At 66.4% G+C, this 20,421-nt stretch overlaps 1 protein-coding gene across 4 annotated transcripts; it reads left to right on the plus strand.

Annotated features, from left to right (window-relative positions):
• Nucleotides 1-2,696: 2,696 nt before the first annotated feature.
• Nucleotides 2,697-11,930, plus strand: MIDN (midnolin). 4 transcript variants are annotated; one of them, XM_042977533.1, is made up of 9 exons: nucleotides 2,697-2,775; nucleotides 3,999-4,623; nucleotides 5,667-5,754; nucleotides 5,935-5,997; nucleotides 7,911-8,039; nucleotides 8,125-8,436; nucleotides 8,623-8,791; nucleotides 8,949-9,209; nucleotides 9,908-11,930. In XM_042977533.1, exons 2-9 carry the CDS (start codon nucleotides 4,391-4,393, stop codon nucleotides 10,183-10,185), a joined length of 1,533 nt encoding a protein of 510 aa, XP_042833467.1. In that variant the 5' UTR covers nucleotides 2,697-2,775; nucleotides 3,999-4,390; the 3' UTR covers nucleotides 10,186-11,930. The 4 variants fall into 4 exon arrangements, with proteins under 4 accessions (XP_042833467.1, XP_042833468.1, XP_042833469.1 ...); XM_042977534.1 differs by having other exon boundaries at nucleotides 8,626-8,791; XM_042977535.1 differs by lacking the exon at nucleotides 7,911-8,039.
• The last annotated feature ends 8,491 nt before the right edge of the window (nucleotides 11,931-20,421 follow it).

Raw genomic sequence — 20,421 nt, forward strand, 5'->3', positions numbered from 1 at the left:
GGCCCAGCCCTCTGCTCACCCGGCCTGTGGGTGGCCTGGGCTGGCCTTGCGCCCTCCTCCTCGGTGGTGTTGGCACCTCTGTGGCATCCGGGCCCCTGGGCTGGCCCCAGATGGGGTGGGGCAGCCGGGCGGGGGCAGCCCTGGCACCGGGCAGCTGCTCCATTCCTTCCCTTTTGCAACCGTGGGGGTGGCCCAGACGCTGGCTCCAGGTGGCCCGCGGGAGACTTTGGGGCAGGGGTCTCATTTTTCTCCTTCCTCAGCCCCGGGCCTCAGCAGGGTGGGCAAGGGGATTCCAGGGGCGTGAGTGTGCAGGAGAGTCCGGGCCTCCCCGTGTGTCATTGGCAGCCTGGAGGTGACGGGGAGGCCACCCCCAGGCATGTTGTCAGCACAGATGGGCTCTGTGCTCGTGTGTCACTGTCCCGTGCGAGTGACTGTCCCGTGGCTGTATTGGAGGCTCCAGGTAGTGGAGCCATGCTTGTGGGGGCCTCCAGACTAGCTCGCAGCTGTGGAGGGCTCCTAGCTGGGTCCCCCTCCTCAGGCTGGTAGGCCCAAGCAGCTGGCCCCCACTTCAGGAACCCCCAGCCCAGAGGATGCTGCGACAGCCATGGGATCACTTCTCCCTGTCCCCCGTTTTGGAGCGTTTTGGAGTCTAGGTTCTAGGGTTCCTGGCCAGGCCCTGGGAGCTATAAATAAGACCAAGGACACCGTGGGGGCTCCAGGAGGTGGTGAGAGGGTACAGCGACACCACCAAGACAGCAGCACCTTCACCAGGCCGCCAGACCGGCACCACCCACACCGGGGATCCTCCTATCCGTACCTCTCTGTGCCCTAAGAGATCTCAGCCTCTGGGGGGGGAGGGTGGTGGAAGGGTGGGCAGTCTCGGATGTAGGTAAGGCCCCTCAGCACTGTGCAGGGCCTCTGGGGGAAGTGTGAGCTTTGGAACCTTCCGGATGCCTCTGCCTGCTGTGGGCCTACGGGAACAGCCTGTGTTGTCCCCGGCCTTGCCCTGGGGTGGAGTGGAGTGGGCCCTGTGACCAGGAGCCAGGGGTCCTTTCCTCGAGGTCAGGCTCCCGTAAGGGTCCGTTCCTCTCCCAGGAAGGGGGTCCGCTCGCACTTGGTGTGTGCTCACACCCAGGAACCATCTAGAGCACGAGGATGCTCTGAAGAGGAAAGGAAGTAGGAAGTGGATGGGCTTAGTGTGTTTATTAGGTGGGACCTGTAGAGGCAGGCTGGGGCCATGGTCCCTTCCTGAGAGCAGTACCCCACCTCCAAAGTGCGTGACCTTCGGGGCCCCAATTCCAGGAGGACCACCCAGTCCCTCGGCAACCTGACGGACTAGGTCTCCGCGCCCCGAGACCACAGCCTTGCCCGCCTGAGCCGCGGAGCCCTGACCCGCCACTCACTCCACCTGCAGCCCCTCCAGCGTCGAGATGCTCCAGCTTCAAGTCCGCCACTCCCTGGGCCACCCCTGCCTGGTGGGGTGCCCGCCTGGCCGTCTGGCCCCTGCAAGGCCCTCGCTTGTGGCCCCACGATCCCCTCTCCAGTTTCCAGCACTGCCTCCAGCCGGAGTCCCACCTGCGGGAGCGCACAGCTCAACCCCAGCCCCTCAGTGACCCCTTCCAAGGGCCTGGCTCAGCCTCTCCCTACAGCCCAGCCCTGACCCTAAGGGCGGGGTGTCCTGTGTGGGTGTGACTGGGGGAGGGGGGCAGAGGCTGCAGGAGTTTTGGGTGGGAGCAGGATGGAGACCTGGAAAAGCACACAGCCCCGGGAGGGGTGCCCACGACTAGGGTGGGGTGGAGGTGGTCAGGCCAGATAAAGTGAGACACCAGATAAATGGACAGGGGGTAGGGCAGTAGGTCCTGAGGTCCCCCTCTGGGCAGAGGGAGCAGAAGGGCTGAGAAGGCCCCACGCCAATCATGGTCATCCTCAAAACCGTCCCTACCCAGAGTAGCATGCTGGGGGAAACAGGGCATAACACATTTTCATCTGCTACCGTGTGGTGTCAGTTAACTGGTCTGTGAGATGGGTAGGGTGGTCCTGCCCGCCCCAACACCCCCGGGGCTCCAGAGAGTCCCGCGCGGGATTCTCCGATCACTCTATAGCCAAGCTACAGAAACAGGCTCAGAAAGGTCATGGCGCGGCGGGTGGTGCCTGGCTGCACTGGCAGGCCTGGCGCAGGTTAATCGCTCCATAAATGCCGTCTGAGGTCACCGTTAAGGGATGCAGGCGGCCAGGCAGTTGGGCAGCTGGCTGGGGCACCCCCCACAACAGGCAGGTGACTCCAGCCTGTTTTCCTGGATCGTGGCCACTGACTCAGGGCCCCCTCCGCTCACGCTCCCCTACTCGGGCGCCCCCAGGCGGAAGCACCCGGCCTGGGGCGGCAGGAAAGGGGGCGGGGCGGGAGTCAGTTCGCGCACCCCGAAACCTCGTCTTGGGGACACTACTGGTCGGCTGAGCCGACTCCGACCCCAGGTTCTACAGTATTCATGGAGAGCCCACCCCCCCCCCCCCCAGACGCAGCGAGGCTTAAGGGGTGGGGAGCCAGGCCCCAAGGCGCCCCAGGGCCCTGGCCTGCAGGCAGGGGCGGGGGCCCGCCTGCGTCACTGGCCGCCCGGCCCTCCGCCCCCTGCCCGCCCAAACTCCACCCCGAGGGAAGGCGGTGCGGATAAAGGCTTGGGGGCCGCCCGCTCGGTCCCAGACCTGCCCCGCCACCGCGCTCTAGTCCCGGACGTGGGTAAGCTCAGGACGGTTGGGACCTCGGACTGGCGGCGCCTGGTGAGTGCGGGGTGGGACCTCACGGGACGAGTAGGAGGGTCCCCACTTCAGGCCTTTTATTAAAGGTGTCCCACTTTTCTTTGTTCTGTGGGCAGACAGGGTTCGGGGTGTCTCTAGCCCTGGCAAGCCCCTCGGGTCGTGGGATGGGAGGGGCTCGGCGCAAGCAGCACCGCCCAGGCAGGACCTCAGCCCCCGCCCCGCCTCCCGGGCACTCTTCCTACCCCGCGAGTGACCTTGAACAAATTGCTGTTCGGCCTGAGTTTCTTCAGTTGTGTGGCCCCAGTCTCCTTCCTTAGAGGCTTCAAGCCCCTAGCGAAGCTCCCCGCTCGCCGGCAGTGCCGTCGGCCTCTTCCCGGCCCCAGGGCAGCTTCAGCGCCCCCTCCCCAGGACTCCCGGCAGCGCTCCCGGGCGGGGCCGGCAGGGGGCGCGCCGGCGCTGCTGACTCACCGCAGCCCCAAGCGGCGCGCGCGGGCGCAGCCGGGGACGCCGCGTCACGTCACGGCTCGGGCGGGCGCGACTCGGGAAGCGGGCCCGGCCCGCGGGACAGGGGTGGGACGCGAGGTGGTACCGGCGCGGGAGGGGCCCTCCCGGCACTGGCCCACGTCACCAGGGTGCAGGCCCCGCCCGCAGCCCCACTCCTCGCCGGGACCTCACGCCCCACAGGTGGGGGACGCCCACCGTCCGAACCTCCCGAGAGCCGCCCGGCCACGAAGCGTGGGGATCGCCTCCCGCTTCCGCTCGCGGCGGCTTCCCGGACAGACACGGTGGGGGGGTGGGGTGGGTGTCCCCCGGCTTCCTGCCCCTCCCGGCGCAGGGACAGTGCCCGCCCCCACGCCGCGCGGCTCCGGGCCCGGACCCTGCGGGCCGTCCCCCTCCCCCGTCTCCCTCCGGCCGCCTGCCCTTTGTTGCGGGCCGTATGAATGGCCCCCGGCGCGGGCGGGTGGGGCGCGGGGGCGGGCCGGAGCGGCGCCAGTCCCGCCCCCGCCGCGCTCCCCTTGGCCGCCGGGCCGGGGGCGGAGCGAGGGGCGGGCCCGCGCGGCCACGTGGGGCAGCGCCGCGGCGGTTCCTATTGGCCCGCCCGTGCGGCCGACTGGGCGTTCGGCGCGCGACGATTGGCCGGCGCTGGGCCGGCGGAGTAAGTAGTGAATGGGAGGGGGCGGCAGCCCCGCCCCTTGGAACGTTGATACATTATAACTTTTTTTTCTTGTTACTTTCACCCCCAGATCTTCCAAGCGGCGGCGGCGGCGGCGGCGGCTGTTGCTAAGGGAGGGGACGCGCGGGGAAGCGCGGCCCGAGCGGCGGACGGCACCGAGCGCGGAAGCCCGAGCGGCACCCCCCTCTCCGGACCCTCCTCCGCGCCCACTGTCCTTGAAAGGAGCCGCGAGTGCAGTCCCCACCCCCGGAAGGCGCCCCGACGAGCCAACGCGACCTCGGAGCGCTGCTTGGATTTTGATTCCTGATTTCACCTTCCGCTCCTGGGACTTTCTCGAAGGGGACGCGCGCTGTCCCTAGGAACCCCGAGGACCCCGGTTCGGGGAGCCCCCCAGCACTGCCCGGAGGCGCGGCGAGGATTGGCGGCGCCCCGCGGACCCCATCCCTCCAGCGCGGGCCGGGGATGGAGCCGCAGCCCGGCGGCGCCCGGAGCTGCCGGCGCGGGGCCCCCGGCGGCGCCTGCGAGCTGGGCCCGGCGGCCGAGGCGGCTCCCATGAGCCTGGCCATTCACAGCACGACGGGCACCCGCTACGAGCTGTCGGTGCCCCCGGACGAAACGGTGGAGGGGCTGCGCAAGCGGCTGTCCCAGAGGCTCAAAGTGCCCAAGGAGCGCCTGGCACTGCTCCACAAAGACACGTAGGTACCGCGCGCCGCCCCCGGGCCCGCCGCCCCCTCGGGCCCCGGCCCCCGGGCGGGAACAAAGAGCGCGCCGCACGGGGAAGGAAGGGGGCGGCCAGACGGGGGGCGGGGGCGCGCCGCGCGCTCTCGGGCGCCCTCTGCTCGGCCTTGCCTGCCTCGGCCCCCTCCCCCGCCTGGGGTCGCTGCACAAAGGCGGCTGCGAGGGCGGCCCTCCCCCCTCCCGGGAAGGCAGCAGTCCCGGGTCAGTGTGGGGGTCCCGGCTGCGGGGGTGGGAAGCGCGGCCACCTCCCTCTCTGCCTGCGTTCCGCCTGGCTTCCGCATCTGCTCGGTGCCCCCCTCCACGTCTGGCTGTGTTCTTCCCCCACTTGCGTCTCTCTACCCCCCTTTGTTCTAACCACCGAGCACTCCCGCAGCCTCCCCCTCCCCCCTGGTATTTAAATCGCCTCCAGACCGGGGAGCACTCCCCCCGCGGGCCTCCAGGGACACGCACTGTCCATCCCCAGCGGAGGGGCCCCAGTGGGGGAGGGGCGGGTGGGGGAGGGTCTCCTTTGTCTGAGCGGCGGCGGCCTGCGCCAGGGAGAGGGAGGGAGGAGGGGGAGCCCGGCCCCGCAAAAAGACCCTAAAGGCTAAGCCCTGTGGCGCCCACAAAGAGGAGCCCCGGGTCGGTGTAGCTGAATTACTGGCTGGGGCCGACCCTGGGGTGAGGGGAGGGTGGCAGAGGGTGGCAAGGACGCACTGGCACCCGGATGATGAAAAAGTGCTTTGTTGAGGTGCAGAGGTGGTGCCCTAGTACAGAGTTGGGGCTTCTGGGAAGGAGATTTGAGCCACTTGCCTGGGGGCTCTCAGGGCCAGATGCCTGACAGCCCCCCCTCCCCCCCACCCCACCGGGAGGTTCAGGCCCCGGGTGTGGAAGACCGGGAAGGGACAGGGGTGGGAAGGGCTCCCCTGCGTCCCCCAGGAGCACAGCCCTCCCCCCTCGGCCTCTGCTTCCGCGTCCCTGCCTTGTCTCCTGGCCTCACCCTCTTCCTTCCTCCCCCCAGCCGGCTCAGTTCGGGGAAGCTGCAGGAGTTCGGCGTGGGGGATGGCAGCAAGCTGACGCTGGTACCCACCGTGGAGGCGGGCCTCATGGTAAATGGCTGGGGCACAGTGCCCCGGAGGCTCTGGCACAGGCGGGCAGCCCCCTCCCCTGAGAGCTCGCTTCCCAGCACACGCCCTGCCAGGGCGGCCCTGCCGGCAAGCGGCTCCCCTGCCCCGGTGCCCGGGCCCTCTGACCCAAGCGCACGCTCAAAGCGGCTTCTCTGTTTGCAGTCGCAGGCCTCAAGGCCAGAGCAGTCTGTGATGCAGGCCCTGGAGAGCTTGACTGAGACACAGGTAAGACCCTCGCCGGTCCCTCCCAGCCCAGGGCGAGGGCCTGGGGCTGTCTGTGCTCCCTGGAGACCCTTGGGGAGGGAGGGGGTGCGCCGCCCAGCTTTCCTGCCCGTGTAGCCTGGTCACCCAGCTTCCTCTTCCTCCTTCCTACCCACCCCTCTCCCCAGCACTCACCACCTGACCTTGAGGGCCTTCTCTCCCACGGTGGCTGCCATGGGGGAGGGGGCTGGGCTTTCACAAGCCTGCCTGAGGGGGTAACCTTGGCCCACGCTCCCACACCAGGGCCTGGGTCCCCAGGCCCACACTGGGGAGCACCCCCTCCGCAGCCACTGCGGTTTCCCTGGGGTGACCTTTTTAAAATTTCTGCGGGGAGGGGGGCCTGGAAGGGCCAGCCTGGTGACAGTCCTTCCGCCTTCTGTGACCCCATTGTAAGGGGTGCGGAGTCACTCCTCTCTCTCCTCCCTCTGGCCTTTGTTCTCTGCCCCAAAAGGGGGAGGGGGGCACCCAGCCCCAGGGCTGCAGCCTAGACAGGATGTTAGGAAAATATTTAGTAACTGGCCAGGAGGTGAAGCGGGAGGCAGGGGCTGGCCCACACCCGGGTTCCCGGTTTTGTTGCAGCCTTTTCTTTTTTTTTTTTTTTTTTTAACCTCCTCCTTTCCTCATTTTTCTGGCGGCGGGTCCCTCCTCCCAGGAGGGTGACACAGGCCTCAGCCATCCGCCTGCTGCCCGCCCCAGCTAGGGGGTGGGCTGGGCTGGCCGCAGGAAACCTGCTCAGCGGCTTCCCTCCTCCTGCCCTGAGGCCCTCGCCCCCTCCCCGACATGTAGCATCCTGTCCTCAGCAGCTAGCTAGTGAGGAGGGGCCCTGGCGCTGGGTGGTCTGCCATGGGGGGGGGGGGGGGCAGTGCAGAGCTGGGGTCCCTGGAGCCAGGTGGGAGCTGAGCTCCATTTCCTGAACTGAGCTCTGCTCATGGGGGGCCTGCGGTTGGCGGAGGTGGGGGGGCCAGGGGTGTCTTTGGTTCACATCCGCCCCAGGGTGCCTGCGTCAGGAGTGGGGGGGGCCACTGGGCGGAGTGACTGAGCTCCCAGGGCTGTTTCCCCGCCTGGCACAGAGTCATGCCCTCCTGTTCGCCCTCCCCAGGGAGGAAGTTGCAGGGTGGAGGGGTGGGGGGGACTCCCCAGCTGCCCTTGGGAAGCCACCCTAGGCCCTTCCTGCAAGGGGAGTCTCTGGAGCTGGGGGGGGGATGCCATGAAGACCAGGCTTCAGGGTGGGGGCTGCAAACTGCCCACCTCCCTCTCCTCCTCCCCACGGCCCCCAAGGTTACGCCAGCCGCTGCCAGCAGAGAGCTGGGAGGCGGTGGTTCTGAGTCATCCTGGCCTATGTCACTTCTCAGAAACCTCCACCCCGCCCCCCCCCCCCCCATCCTGGCCCCTGGGGAAAGCTCGGCGCTGGCCAGGCTCCAGAGGTGGAGCCCAGTGCAGCCTGGGCTCAGACGCACCCCCCCACACACACCGCCAGATTTTGAGGGTTTGCGCTGGGGCTGTGTTGAGCTCTCAGGGGACCCAGGCCTCAGAGAACCATCAGGGCCCCCTCCCGCAGCAGCTAAACCTCCCCTTCAGCCTCAGCCCCACCCAGGACAGATAAATATTTATCTTGAGAAAGCAAAGGTTAGGACGAAGAATTTGTCCAGGAATTCCCGCCCACTTGCTGCCTGGGTGGCTTAACTGGGAGGGGGTCTGAGATTGGCCCCCCTCCCATATTCACAGGCAGAGGATTGGGGGCTGGGAGGGTGGGGTTATTTGAGGACAGCGACCGCTGACTGGGCCTTGCCCCCTCTGGCCTCGGTTTCCCCTTGAAAGAACCAAACTGGCCAGGGAGGGCCAGGCCCCCCCATCTGACCCGCCTCTGTCCCCCACAGCCCCCAGTGGCGCCCGGGCCAGGCCGGGCTGGCGGAGGCGTCTTCCGGAAATACCGATTCATTTTATTTAAGCATCCGTGGCACCGACAGGGACCCCAGAGCCCAGAGAGGGGCGGCGAGAGGCCCCAGGTCACGCAGCGCGGGGGGCCGGGGCCGGGCCGGGCTGGGGGCGCAGCAGGCCGGGGCCCTGGCGCTGACGAGTCACTCTCTACAGGTCAGTGACTTCTTGTCCGGCCGCTCGCCACTGACCCTGGCGCTGCGCGTGGGTGACCACATGATGTTCGTCCAGCTGCAGCTGGCCGCCCAGCATACCCCGCTGCAACACCGCCACGTGCTGGCGGCCGCCGCCGCCGCCGCCGCCGCCGCCCGGGGGGGCCCCAGCGTGACCGCCCCTGTGTCCTCTCCCTGCCGGCCAGTGTCCAGCGCCGCCCGAGTGCCCCCGGTGCCCAGCAGCCCTGCCCCTGCGTCCCCCTCACCCGTCACAGCCGGCTCTTTCCGATCCCACTCAGCTGCCACCTGCCCCGAGGTGAGTCCTGCCCGGAAGGCTCCTCGGTGCCCAGACACCCAGAAGGTGGCTGTCCGCGGTCCCAGAGGTGTTCTCTGTACGGAGGGCCATCCCCAGACCCTGGGCCGGTGGGTGACCCTCAGACCCTGGCCCCCGAGGGCTGTCCTTGCACCCCGCAGCTTACCGTGCCTCCCTCCCCCTGACCAGCAGATGGACTGCTCGCCCCCGGCCAGTGCTGGCAGCCTCGCGTCCACCCCCGGCGGGAGCCCCGCGTCCACCCCCGGCGGGAGCCCCGCCTCCCGCTCCCGCAAGCCCGGCGCTGTCATTGAGAGCTTCGTCAACCACGCCCCGGGGGTGTTCTCAGGGACCTTCTCTGGTAGGTGTCATGGCGCGTCCCCACCCCAGAGGCCGCCGGTCTGCGTGTCTGGGCCCTCACCCTGGGGTCCCGCCGTATACGAACGAGGGGCCCCCTGCCCTTCTGAGGCCGCGTGTCAGTCACTCGGACTCACCAGCAGCCCCCCTGCCTCCTGCAGGCACGCTGCACCCCAACTGCCAGGATAGCAGCGGGCGGCCGCGGCGTGACATCGGCACCATCCTGCAGATCCTCAACGACCTTCTGAGTGCCACGCGGCACTACCAGGGCATGCCCCCGTCGCTGACCCAGCTACGCTGCCATGCCCAGTGCGCGCCCGCCTCGCCCGCCCCGGACCTCACCCCCAAAACTACCTCCTGTGAGAAGCTGGCGGCTGCAGCCCCTGCCTCCCTGAGCCAGGCCCGCACGTGCAAGCCTCTGGGTAAGTGACCGGCTGGCCCCGCCCGCCCTTGGGCTGTTCAAGGCCCCTCTGTGGGCTGCTCAGAGCAGCTGACCCACCGGGGAGCTGGGGGAGGAGGGGGGGCACCAGCTGCTGTTCACCCTCTCTGCACGAGCCTGGAGAGAAGGGAGCATGTGTGTTGGGGGCACAAAGTGTCCTTGTCCTCTCCTGGGGGGGTACTTCCTCCCTGCTTGCGCCCCCACCACCACCCCCCCCCCGCACCTTGTCCAGATGGCAGGTGGAGCCTCTGAATGGCCGAGTCTGATGGAGGGGAGGGCGCTGGAGCTGCTCTGGGGGTAGCCTGTGTCCCCCAGAGACCCAGTCATCCCCAGTGAATCCTGAGACCTGTGGAACAGCGACACTGTTCTCTGCCGGGCAGACCCCCAGCCCCCAGGTCACAAAGGGGAAACCAAGGCACCAGCCTCAGGGCTGGAGGTCCACCTAACTCGGGCACTAGTGTTGCTCCGCGTCTGCCTCGGACCCGGCCTTGCCAGCGCCCGGCTCGCGGTTAACACAGGCAGCGGACGCCTCGAGTCCCCTCGGGGGACCCCAGGGTCCGCCAGAGCCGCAAAGACCCCCCTCGGCCGGCTCCCTCTCTCGGGGCATTGTGAAGAAAGTCGGGCTGTGTCTCCTGGCGGGGGCGGGGGCGCTCAGGAGTCACAGTCCCTGTCTCCTTCCAGGGGACCGGCTGCGGCAGACGGAGAACCGGGCCACCCGCTGCAAGGTGGAGCGCCTACAGCTGCTGCTTCAGCAGAAGCGGCTCCGCAGGAAGGCGCGACGCGACGCCCGCGGCCCCTACCACTGGCCGCCCAGCCGCAAGGCCGGCCGCAGCGACACCAGCGGGGGAGGCGGCGGCGGCGGCCCCAGCGAGGCCTCCGGCTTGGGCCTCGACTTTGAGGACTCCGTTTGGAAGCCGGAAGTCAATCCTGACATCAAGTCAGAGTTCGTGGTGGCCTAGGACCCGCGTCCCTCGCCCGGCCACCCTGGGCCGAGAGTCCCCCCCCCCAGCGAGGCCTGCACGCGGGAGGGCAGGCGGTCAGGGCAGCAGGAGGCCCCCCCCCCCCTCCCCGGCCAGCTTCCTTCTGATTTTTTGTTTTTCGTGGTTTTTTTTTTTTTTCTTTTAAGTTCCATTCTTAACCGTGGTTTTCCGAACTCTCCATGGACTGGGTTCCTGCCGCCTCGGTTCAGCTCACACTTCCCCGCCTCTTCCTCCCGCCGCCGGCTCGAGCCTCGGCCGAGCTGGGCCCCTCCCCGCCCACTTCCCAAGCTCCAGATATGTAGCAGTCACTCCAGATGGTTGAGAGTGGGGACGAGGAAGCCGCCCCCGTCCCTTCAGGTTTAAGTCAAAAATGTAGATGCCTCATGATGCACTTTACAGACGGGCAGGGCCCGGGAGGGAAGGCCTGCCGTGCACACCGGCCTCCAGGGCGGCCAGCAGGCCCCACAGCGACCAGAGAGCCCTGCGCCCGCGGGGCCGTTTCTCCACATCTGTGCTTTTTTTCTCTTGGTCTCTTTTTCCAGGAAAAAAGAAAAAAAAAAAAAAAAAAAAAAGCGCTTCAGCAGGCTGGCCACAGCCAGCCTTGGGGTTCATGTGGGGGTGTGGGGCCCTTTCCTAGTAGGAAAGGAGAGAGAGGGAGGGGAACAGACCAGATGCCAGCCTTCGAGTCCACGCACTGTGCCCTTTCCTCCTGCCCCGCCCCCCTTTTGTTCTGAGCTTGGGGTATTTATAGACTATTAATTTTCTGAGCCAATAGCGGTTGGGAGTCTCTTGAAAACTCGGGAGAGAAATGGTTGGGGGGACAGGGGAAATAATACCCCCAGCCCTCCTTCCTGGCCCAACCTGAGGGATCTGGGCCTGTGGGCTGTGTCTGGAGGCCCTCTGGCAGCCAGGAGGGGAGGGGGTGCTGAGCTGTGAAGCCCCCAGTAGGGGTGACGCTGTGTAGCATTAACCCCCTTGGGGGGGGTTCGCTGCTGGTCTTAATTGGACCCTCCCCACTCTCATCCCCAGATTCCCCCTGGGGCAGAGGGGCAAACCCCCTACTGGGGCCATTTCAATGGGGGTGGAGTTTTTGTTCATTCACTTATTTTTACTGATAATGGAGATGATTGGGCCCTGCCCCCCTTACCCCCCAGTCTTGTCCTTGCCCCACCTCTCTGTCCTCCAGACACCCCCACTCCCTGTCCCTCCCTTCATCCTATCTTAGGTGAACCCCCCATTATGTGTTTAAAGTTAATGGTTTCAGATGTGAACATCATGTGTTAACTGTAGCTCTGTAAACTTTTTTGTGGGGGGGTGGGTGGGGAGGGGTCAGAGGGGAGGGGTCAAGGATTTGTTTTTTGTTTGTTTTTATTTTCCAAAAAAAAAAAAAAAGGAGAAAAAAGGAGTGGGTTTGTTTTTCAAGAACTGTCTTGGATACCTATTTAAATGTGTTCTGTTTTGGTTTTTTTTGTTTTGTTTTTTTAAACGATTTTTAAATAACACCTGTGCCTCCGCGGGTCTGAGGGTGGAGGTCCAGGCAGGAACCAGCCCGCCCCCCTCTGCCCTCACCAGGGCTCCCTCAAGAAAGCATTACCCACCCTCGGGGGGTCGGGCTGGGGGGGGGGGTCCCGGCACCTTGCGTGAGTTTCCTGTATGAAAAAATCGGGAAGAAAGCCGCATACAAACACCGTGATTTCAAGTAATAAACAGAAAATGAAACCTGAGTGACTGTGCTGCCCTTTTGCAGGGGTCAGGGGAGCGGTCTTGGCCATCACAGCGGGGGCTCCCTGGTCTGATGGGTGGTCTCTATCGGAGAAAGGGCTTGGGATGATCTGGAGACCCGGTAGGATGTTAGGTTCTCCCACCACCTCAGGCCGTGGGAGCTGGAAGTGGGGGGGGGGATCCCACAGCAGTTCCCGGGTTCCCTCCGGGCCTGGAGGTGAGGGTGGGCAGGAAGTTGCCCCAGCAGGGGAGGGAGGGGCCAGCCACTTCCCAGTACCCAAGGCCGGAAGTCCTACAGGGTGTGGGCACAGGGCTGCCTGCCCACAGTGTGCCCTGGGTGGGGCCTCGGTTCCCGGCCCCGGGAAGTGGACTGGGGACTAACCCCTGGAACCATCTCCGGGATACCTGACCCACACACCGGGCCTCGGTTTCCCCAGCCACAGAAAGGAGGACTGTTCCCACTGCCGGGCCAAGCAGGAGGTACTGCCTGCGTGGGCCCCCTGACGTGAGCCCTCTCCCTCCCTCCAGGCTAATAGAGCCCCTTCCTACCTGCCAGGCCTCCGGAAGCTCTCTGGCAGAAATCAAGTGATTCCCCAGGGCCCAGGGTTTGCGCTCAAGGCCTCTGGCCTGGCCTTGCCCCAGCCTGGGGTGAACTCTCACCCTTCTGTGGCCTCACCCTGGCCTCGCATTCCAGCGCTCCCCAGCCCTGACGGTCAAGCCTCAAGCCTCCAGGCCTTTGTCCGGGGCCGTGCCCAGTGCAGGAACACCCCTCTGCTGGCCGCCCTTGCGTTGCCAGGGGACTTCCTCAACTGGCATCTCCCCAAGGGCCTGGCCAGGGGCAACTCCTCTCTGGGGTCCTGCTTCCATCCATTTTGGGGCTGGGCAGACAGGACAATAATAGCATCATTTTACATGTATTTCCTCAGTTAACAAGCACTGCCACCTAACAGAGCTAATTATACTCCCATTTAATAGATGAGAAAACCCCAAGCCCAGAGAGAAACATCACTTGCCCTAAGAATTGGGGGTGTTTGTTATATTGGTGACCACCCACTCCTGGGCAGATTTCTGATAGCCCAAGGCCTTGCCCTCAGCGTCCCAGCTCCAAGGACCCCAGGAGCAAGGGAAACCCCAGGACTGTCCCAGAAGCGTCCTGGAAGTATCCGGGAGGCCCTTCTGCCCCTCCCCCAGCCCAGTCTCTCTCTCTCTCTCTCTCTCTCTCTCTCTCTCTCTCTCTCTCGCTCACACCCACACACACACTCTCTTTCTCTCTCTCTCTCTCACACACACACACACACACACGCACGCACACACACAATCAGGCAGGAAGGTACCATGCACGTTGCAGGCTGACCCTTCCAGACCTCCAAGTCAAGGGCACAAGCTCCCGAAGGTAAGGAGGGCCACAGGTTGGAGGTGTGGGTGAGACCGCTCAGGTGGAAACTTCCGCCCACGCAGCCGCCCCTGGGGGTCAGGGCTGAGAGCTGTAAGCAGGTGACTCCACAGGGCTGGGTAGGGGCTGTGGAAGGGTGTCAACTGGGCCACCCTCTGAATCACACGCTGAATCGCAGGCTGTGTCTGCACGCTGCAGGGCGGGGGGCACTTGCCCTGCTGCCCGGGAACCCACCCCTCAGGGCGCTTCCTGGCGCCCAGCCCGGAAGTCCAAGGGTCACGGCCCTGCCCTGGGGTCCCAGGAGGACAACACCCCGGTGGGGGCTGCGGGCCACTGGCCTCTTCCCCCTACTCGGCCGCGCAGCGCGCACACCTACCCAGGGGGAAGTGCCCGGCCGAAGGGAGCTGCGGTCAGAGGGGCTGCTGGCCAGGCCAGGTGAAGGAAAGGTAAACTGAGGCCCTGCGCGGGCAGATGCCGCGGAGACCTCAGGGGGCGGAGTCTACCCCGCACCGCCCCCTCCTCCCATTGAGGAAAAAGCTGAATGGGAGGGGGTGGCCCCCGGAAACCCGCAGAAATGGAATCGCGGTTTCCACGGCAACGCGCCGCGAAACGGGCCTGACGTCACGAAGGGGGGGAGGGCGCCCCGCTCGCCCCCGTGCGCGCGTCCGCAGGCCCGCGCCCCGCCCACCGCGGGGGCCGCCTCACTGGCGGCCGCGTCGTTCGCTCCTGCGCACGCACCAATGACAGCGTGGCGCTCACGCCGGGAGGTGGGACTGCGCCTGGGCGGCTGAGTGCGCAAGCGCAGCGCGGAGGCGTGCGGCCTCCTCCCCGTGGTCGCGCGTCTGCAAATTTGGGGGCGGGAGGCGCGCCGAGGGTCTGACGGCTCGGCCGCGCCGGGACGGAAGAAGGGGGCGTCCCGGAGGGCGCCGCACGTGGAGCCCCGCACCGGCGCGTTCGCTCGCACCCCTCCTTCCACGTCCAAGCATTGTCTGCTGCCCCCTCCTCCTCGATTCGGTGACGCGACCTCCGGATTGGGGCAGCACTGCAGCCCCCGGGCTGGGGGACGCAGGAGGGCCGGCGGGAGGAGAGCGCTTGGCCTGAGGCCTTACCGAAGGAATAGTAGGAGTTTGCAAGCGCTGGGAGGGGGGAGGCACGGCGTGTGCAACGAGCGGCCTGGAGGAGCGCGAGCAGGTGTACTTGGGGGGGCAGCTGCGAAGTTAGCTGGGGGAGAGAAGACGAAAGGTGGGAGGAAAAGGCAGAGGCGAGGACCTGAAAGGGGTGACTCCCCGAGTCTGTCTCTTGGGGAGGAGAGGGCCCCCTCCCCAGGGAGGGGGAGCAGGCGGGCGGAGCAGGGGCCAGGACGTCCAGGGGGTGGCTGGATGGCTGGCCGTTCGGCCTGAGGAGGGACGGACGGGGCAGTGTCTGCAGCTGGCCTCCGCTTCACGGGGCGCTGGCTGGCAGGGGCCTGCAGGGAGCTCGGCGTTCGGAGGAAGGGAGCAAGGTTCGCTGTGACCAGGAGTCCTCTCAGAGAAGGCAGCGGCCAGTGTGAACAGCAGCGGGCCCTGCCCGCTGGGGAGGATGCACGCCGGAACCTTCGGTCCGAGGCCAGCCCCAGGCCGGGCGGGCCCAGCACCGAGCCGGGGGTCGGTCGGCCGGGCCCGGTGCACTGGCGTGGCTGCCAAGGGGTGGAGCCGGGACCGGAGGCCTGGGTCCAGGTGGGCGATGCTGCTGGGTGATGAGACGGCTGTGGGCAAGCGGAAGCAGGTCACCGGGGTCACTGCAGTCCGCTTGGGGCGGGAGTGCCCTGGGGCCGGCTTCACGGTTCTGAAGTGCCAAAGGCCGGGGTCAGGGTCTGGCTTGGGGTCGGGCCGGGCCTCTGGGGAGATGGGAGTGAGCGGTGCCCGGCCGGAGCCGACTTCTGCGCCCCCAGCACCAGGCAGGTGCCCGGGGCACAGCCACCCCCACCAGGCCCCGCGGGACCCGCCCACCTCTCCGGGGCGCCTTGGGAATGGGAGTTCCCGAGCCACAGCCGAGGGCGCTGGGGCCCAACCCGGGAGTCTTGACTCCAGCCCCACCCACTGCTGCCCAGCCCGGGGAGGGCAGGGGACGGGCGGCCGCCCGTGTGACCTGGGACAGGTGAGCAGCCCGGCCCTGGCGTGGGGGCGGGGCCCTGTCGCTTGGGGCCCTGCCCGCGACTGCCCTCCCGCTGGCTCTCCATCCCGGGCTGGGTGCCTCTGTTTCTCCCCCTGTGTCTGCCCCTCCGTCTCCTTCTCTGCATCTGCCTCTCCTGCGTCTGGCTGGTTCTATTTTTCCTTTTCTCTGTTTCTCTTCCCCGTTGCCTCCCTCAGTATCGCGGCCGGTCTGTATTGCTATCTGGGTCTCCGTCCCACCGACTCCTCCCCCACTTCCGCCCCCTCTCTGGGGCCCCCTCCCTCACCCCCGGCACACATTCCAGCCTCCACCCCCGTCTGGCTGCCCCTCCCTGGGGCCAGCTGCCGCTGCGTTGGGTGCCCAGGACGGAGGGAGTGGGCTCAGGCTGGGTCAGAGGTCAGCGTGCAGGCTGGGGCCGTAGAGGGCACCCCCTAACTCCTCCGGAATGTGGGCGGGGCCGCCCGCCCTCCCCGTTCCCCTCGAGGGGAGGCGATCACCCGCAGGCTGGAGGAGGGGGGGGGCTCTAGACAGCTGGCTACGACCTTGCCGCACCCGCCCCACCCCCACCCCGCCAACACTGCCCCCGGGCCTCCCGGAGAATCTGCACAACCCCCTGCTCCCACACAGGGCCCCTGGCAGCCACCGGACCGACCAGCCCGCCTTCTCGCCCACGCTCGGAGAAGCGCACCCCTCAACAGCTAAGGGGTAGATCCTGACCCCACCTGAATGCCAGGCTCCCAGCTGGGCTCTGCCGGATACAGACACCCCCCCCCCCCGACACACACACACACATACGGACCCCAGCCTACACTTCGATGGCGGCTCAACCTCAGTCAACAGTGTGATTTTCAAAACAACGGCACCCCCACTCTCACCCTGGACCAAGACCTCCCTTTAGAAAACCGCAAAATTGAAAGTCACACCGGGCAGGGCCAGGAACTCAGGTCCTCAGAGACTGCGCACCCTCCCCGAAACACAAGCTTGTGGTTCCAGCCACCCACACTGCCCACACACCCTCCCTGGCTGTAGGCCCCCCAGAGGAGCAGAGACCTGCCAATCCGGATTGGGGATAGGTGGGGGGGGGGGGTTGCATTCACTCACTCCGCACTGAGGAAGGGGATGTGAGGTTCACAGACCATTTTCTGTGTGTCCTGCCGGACGAGAAAGACCAGAGAACCCCAGGCGTCTCACTCCCCCACACTGGCTCCAGGAAGCCCTGCTGCAACACCCACTTCTCGGATGAGGCAGCTGAGGCCCGGAGAGGCACCTGGCCAGCGCTGGCGTTCTAGAGGCAGACAGTCGTGGGACATCAACACTAGTACTGGGGACAGGCAGAGCTGGAAGGGGTACAGGTGTGCTGCCACAGGACAGGGCACTCTGCATTTATGGAACTCCAGGGTTGCCATGGAGATGCCACAAGCCCCAGGCAGGAGTCCCTCTGCTCCCCCCACCCCCACCTTGTGCCTGCAGGGAGCCTGTGTGGGGCCGAGGTCAGGAGAGTGGATGGGACACGTGGGGGTCAGCTCCTCCCACCTGGGGGTGCCCCTGCTCTGGCATTTCACAGGCACCTGACGTGGGTTCTACGCACGTGCCCGATGGGTGCCGGTCCCTGTGCGTCTGCCACCGCACCCGTGCCGAGTTTCCCAGGTAGAAAGGAAGGGGTCAGCGCCCGGATCTCCGGGGCATCGTGAGTGCGGGAAGAACAAACGTGTGTAACCCAAGGGACAGGACGGGCCTCCCACTGGCCTCCTGTCCTTCCACGGGTGGGTCGCGGGTCGCACCCCACAGTCCCTCACATACTCCTGCACTTGGTGCAGACTGGTCACCAACACCAGCCGTGCGCCGCCTGGCCCTTTGCGTTCCTGGGATGCGAGCGTGATCGGGGTGTAAGAATGGCGGCCTTGAGTCACAGGGGGCTGCTCCCTGGTGGGTGGGTACCCCATCCCCAGTGCCAGACATCCTCCTCCACTGTGGACACCCCTCTCCAGGAACAGGAGGGAAACTGAGGCCAGGAGGCAGTCCCCTCCGGTTCCCCAAAGGACCAAACGGCTGCTGCCCCCCGGGAGCTGATGTCTGCCGCAGGAGACCCTGGCCACTGATGGCACGCGGTGCGCACTTGTGCCCACCCTGCGGGCATGCGTCACGCCATCAGTCACCGGCACATATGCTCTGTGAGCCCTGGCTCGCCCAGGTCCCACACACCAGACCTGTCTGTGACTGAGCCCACACCCATGCCCCTTACGCACATGCCTGAGGTCCGCTTGGCTCACACGCAAGGGGTCCCTCGTGTTCCTGCACACGGAGTACCATGCAGGCGGGTTCCCGTGTGCGCACACGCACGTGTGCGTTCCCTGCACACACCTCCATACCCGCACGCACACACAGCCCCACTTTCGCGTCCACACAAGCGCAGTCCCCAGCCATTACCCGTGACTCCGCAGCTCACGGGCACACATGAGCACCACACCTGGCAACGCGCACACTCATCCAGTCTCCGCTTCCCCCTCCCTGGCTCTGGGCCCTGCGGATTTGGGCCAGGCGGGCCGGCTGGAGTCAGCCGGGACGGTCCCACTTGTGCGCCCCCGCCAGGAGGCCTCCAGGTGCACGGTCCCGGCCCCCGCCTGGCCGGCCGGGAGGGGGCGATAATTACGCGGCCTGAGGGTGCCCCCCACACACGCGCCTTTCATCCCGGCCACGCCCGTCCGGGACCCAGACGCTCATTACCGCCTCCCGCCCGGTCATTAACCAGGGTCGGGGGAGGACCCGGCGTCCAGCGGCCGGGCCCGGCGGGAAGGCGGAGGGGGCGCCGCGGGAGCGAGGTGACCCCGCCTCGTCTCCAGGGCGACGCCCGCGGGTGGGGCTCTCAGCGCCAGAGGTGTTGGACCTCGGGGGGGGGGGGAGTGGTCTCGGAGGCAGGCAAGGCGGCCGCCCGGGGAGAGGCGATTTGTAAAAGCGCCGACGGGGGCCTCACAGCCTAATCCCAGTCCCGCCGGGCAGGCGGCGAGCACTGCGCGTCCGGGCCGCGAATAGCAGCCTCTCCCGTGCCCCGGGCTATTTTGAGCCGCATCCTCCCAGCCCCGCCACCACCGCCACCCCATCCCCAGCGCACTGGCGGAGGCGCGGGGGCAGGCCCGTGGGCGGGACGAAGGCTTCCCCCCCCCCCCCAACGCTGGAGTCCGCGGCGGGACCCGGAGCCCCCGGCTGGGGCGACAGCGAGGCCGCAGCGCCCCCTCGCGTCCGCGGGGAGAGCGTGGCGCAGCGGTCACAGCAGCGATGAGGTCTTCCCTACCTCCTGGGAGCCCCCCGCCCCCACCACGGATACGCAGATGCAGGAAACCACAGAAACACAGCTACGGAGACAGGCCACACACCTGAGACGCAAGCAAGCTCACAGTTTGCACACAATGCCCAGAGCAGGCGCACCTGGCGACAGGTGTCCCCAGGTATGGGTCCATTCTGTGATGGGAACCCAGGACAGTCGTGGGCAGACACGGAGACTGGTAACCCGGCAACGGACTGGTAGTAAACACTTAATAATAGCGTGCTGGCGGAATGAATGAATGAATGAATGAATGAACAGAGCACTTCACAGAACCAGGAGAAGGCCGAGTCACTACCACAGAACAGTGGGTGTGGGGGGCCTGGGGGCAGAGGATGATTCCAGGCCACCTTGGCCTGGACTGGAGCAAGGAGCCGCTGACCTGACTTGCTAGGGGAGCGCCTCAGAAAGGCGGCGGGGCAGAGTTCCTGGGCTGGGCATACCTGCCCCCAGCTCCCCAGCCCCCTCCACGGGCGGCGGAAGGCAGAGGGAGTTGAGAGCTGATGTCTTTTTTTGCTCCTTTTAATAACCACCCTGCGTGAGAGGCTGACGCAGCAGGCTGTGTCTGACGGGGGGTCTATGGGAGGGCTGCGGCATGGGGCGGGGCTGGGCGGTGCAGAGGGGGTGGCGATGACTCACGAGCTGCTCTGGGAGAGTGGGTTCCTGAGCTGAGGAGGGGTCCCAGCAACCTTGTCATGGGAGACCGTGTCCTTGCCTGTGTCCCTTCCTTTCTCAGCTGGACCCGCCTTAGGGTGGGAGCAGGTCTGAGGCCTGGAGTGGGGCTGGAACTTCTCTGGGGTGGGCAAGAAAGTGTGTGTGTGTGTGGGGGGGGTCCTCTGTTCCCAAATCCCCCCAACTCTTCTGCATAGGGTCCACCCTCTGAAAACATTCTAGAACAGAACTTGGGCAGTCAGAGTTCTTCACCAGTTTGTTCCACCCCATAGAGGGGTCCAGGACCCCAGGAGACAACATAAGCCAAACCAGGGCAGGCAGCAAATGGCAGTCACAAGGCAGTTCCCATAAAATGGACTTGGGACTCCCCAGGAGCAATCTGGGGGTGAGGGTCTCTGCAAAGCTGGTTCGCCTTGTAGCAGAGATCTTGGAACCCCCGGACAGAGACAGGAAAAAGCCACAGGGGGAGGAGTAGAGCATTACTCGCCGCCCCCACTCCCCCGCCCCCACCAGGGGTAGCAGAACTAAGCCCTGGCAGGAGGCTGGAGCACATACTGGAGGGCTGAGACGAATGTCGGGGTGCAGTGCTGGCCACAGTGGTGGGGTTGGGTCCCAGGTTGGGGTCAGCCTGCAGTCTAGAGCTGGAATGCACAAGTGTCTGTCAAGGTGAGTGTAGGGGTGCAGGCGCCACGCCAAGCAGAAAAGTCAGGGTTGGGGTGGAAGTTAGGTGTGGGTGCTGGTGGAGGTCTGTAGGCAAACTAGGCTGGGTGAAGTTGGGGTGCCCCAAAGTAGGGAAGTAAGAGGAATTAGGATCTTGGGGAACATTGGGGTCCATGAGGTGGGACTGTCTCAGTCTCAGGGGTTCGGGTAGGCCTTGGGGCCGACCATCATTCAGGAGCATGAGATCCTGGGATCCTGGGAGTACCAGGGTATGGGTTGTGTGGGCAAGTGTATCAGA

The sequence above is a fragment of the Panthera tigris genome, chromosome A2 (genome assembly GCF_018350195.1).
Source record: "Panthera tigris isolate Pti1 chromosome A2, P.tigris_Pti1_mat1.1, whole genome shotgun sequence".
Taxonomy (NCBI): domain Eukaryota; kingdom Metazoa; phylum Chordata; class Mammalia; order Carnivora; family Felidae; genus Panthera; species Panthera tigris.

Excerpts from the sequence above, each read along its gene's own strand:
- MIDN (XM_042977533.1), top strand. The coding sequence starts at position 4,391 with ATGGAGCCGCAGCCCGGCGGCGCCCGGAGCTGCCGGCGCGGGGCCCCC. Across the intron at positions 5,755-5,934 it reads CCGTGGAGGCGGGCCTCATG|TCGCAGGCCTCAAGGCCAGA; the intron begins GTAAATGGCTGG and ends CTCTGTTTGCAG. Across the intron at positions 8,437-8,622 it reads CAGCTGCCACCTGCCCCGAG|CAGATGGACTGCTCGCCCCC; the intron begins GTGAGTCCTGCC and ends CCCCCTGACCAG.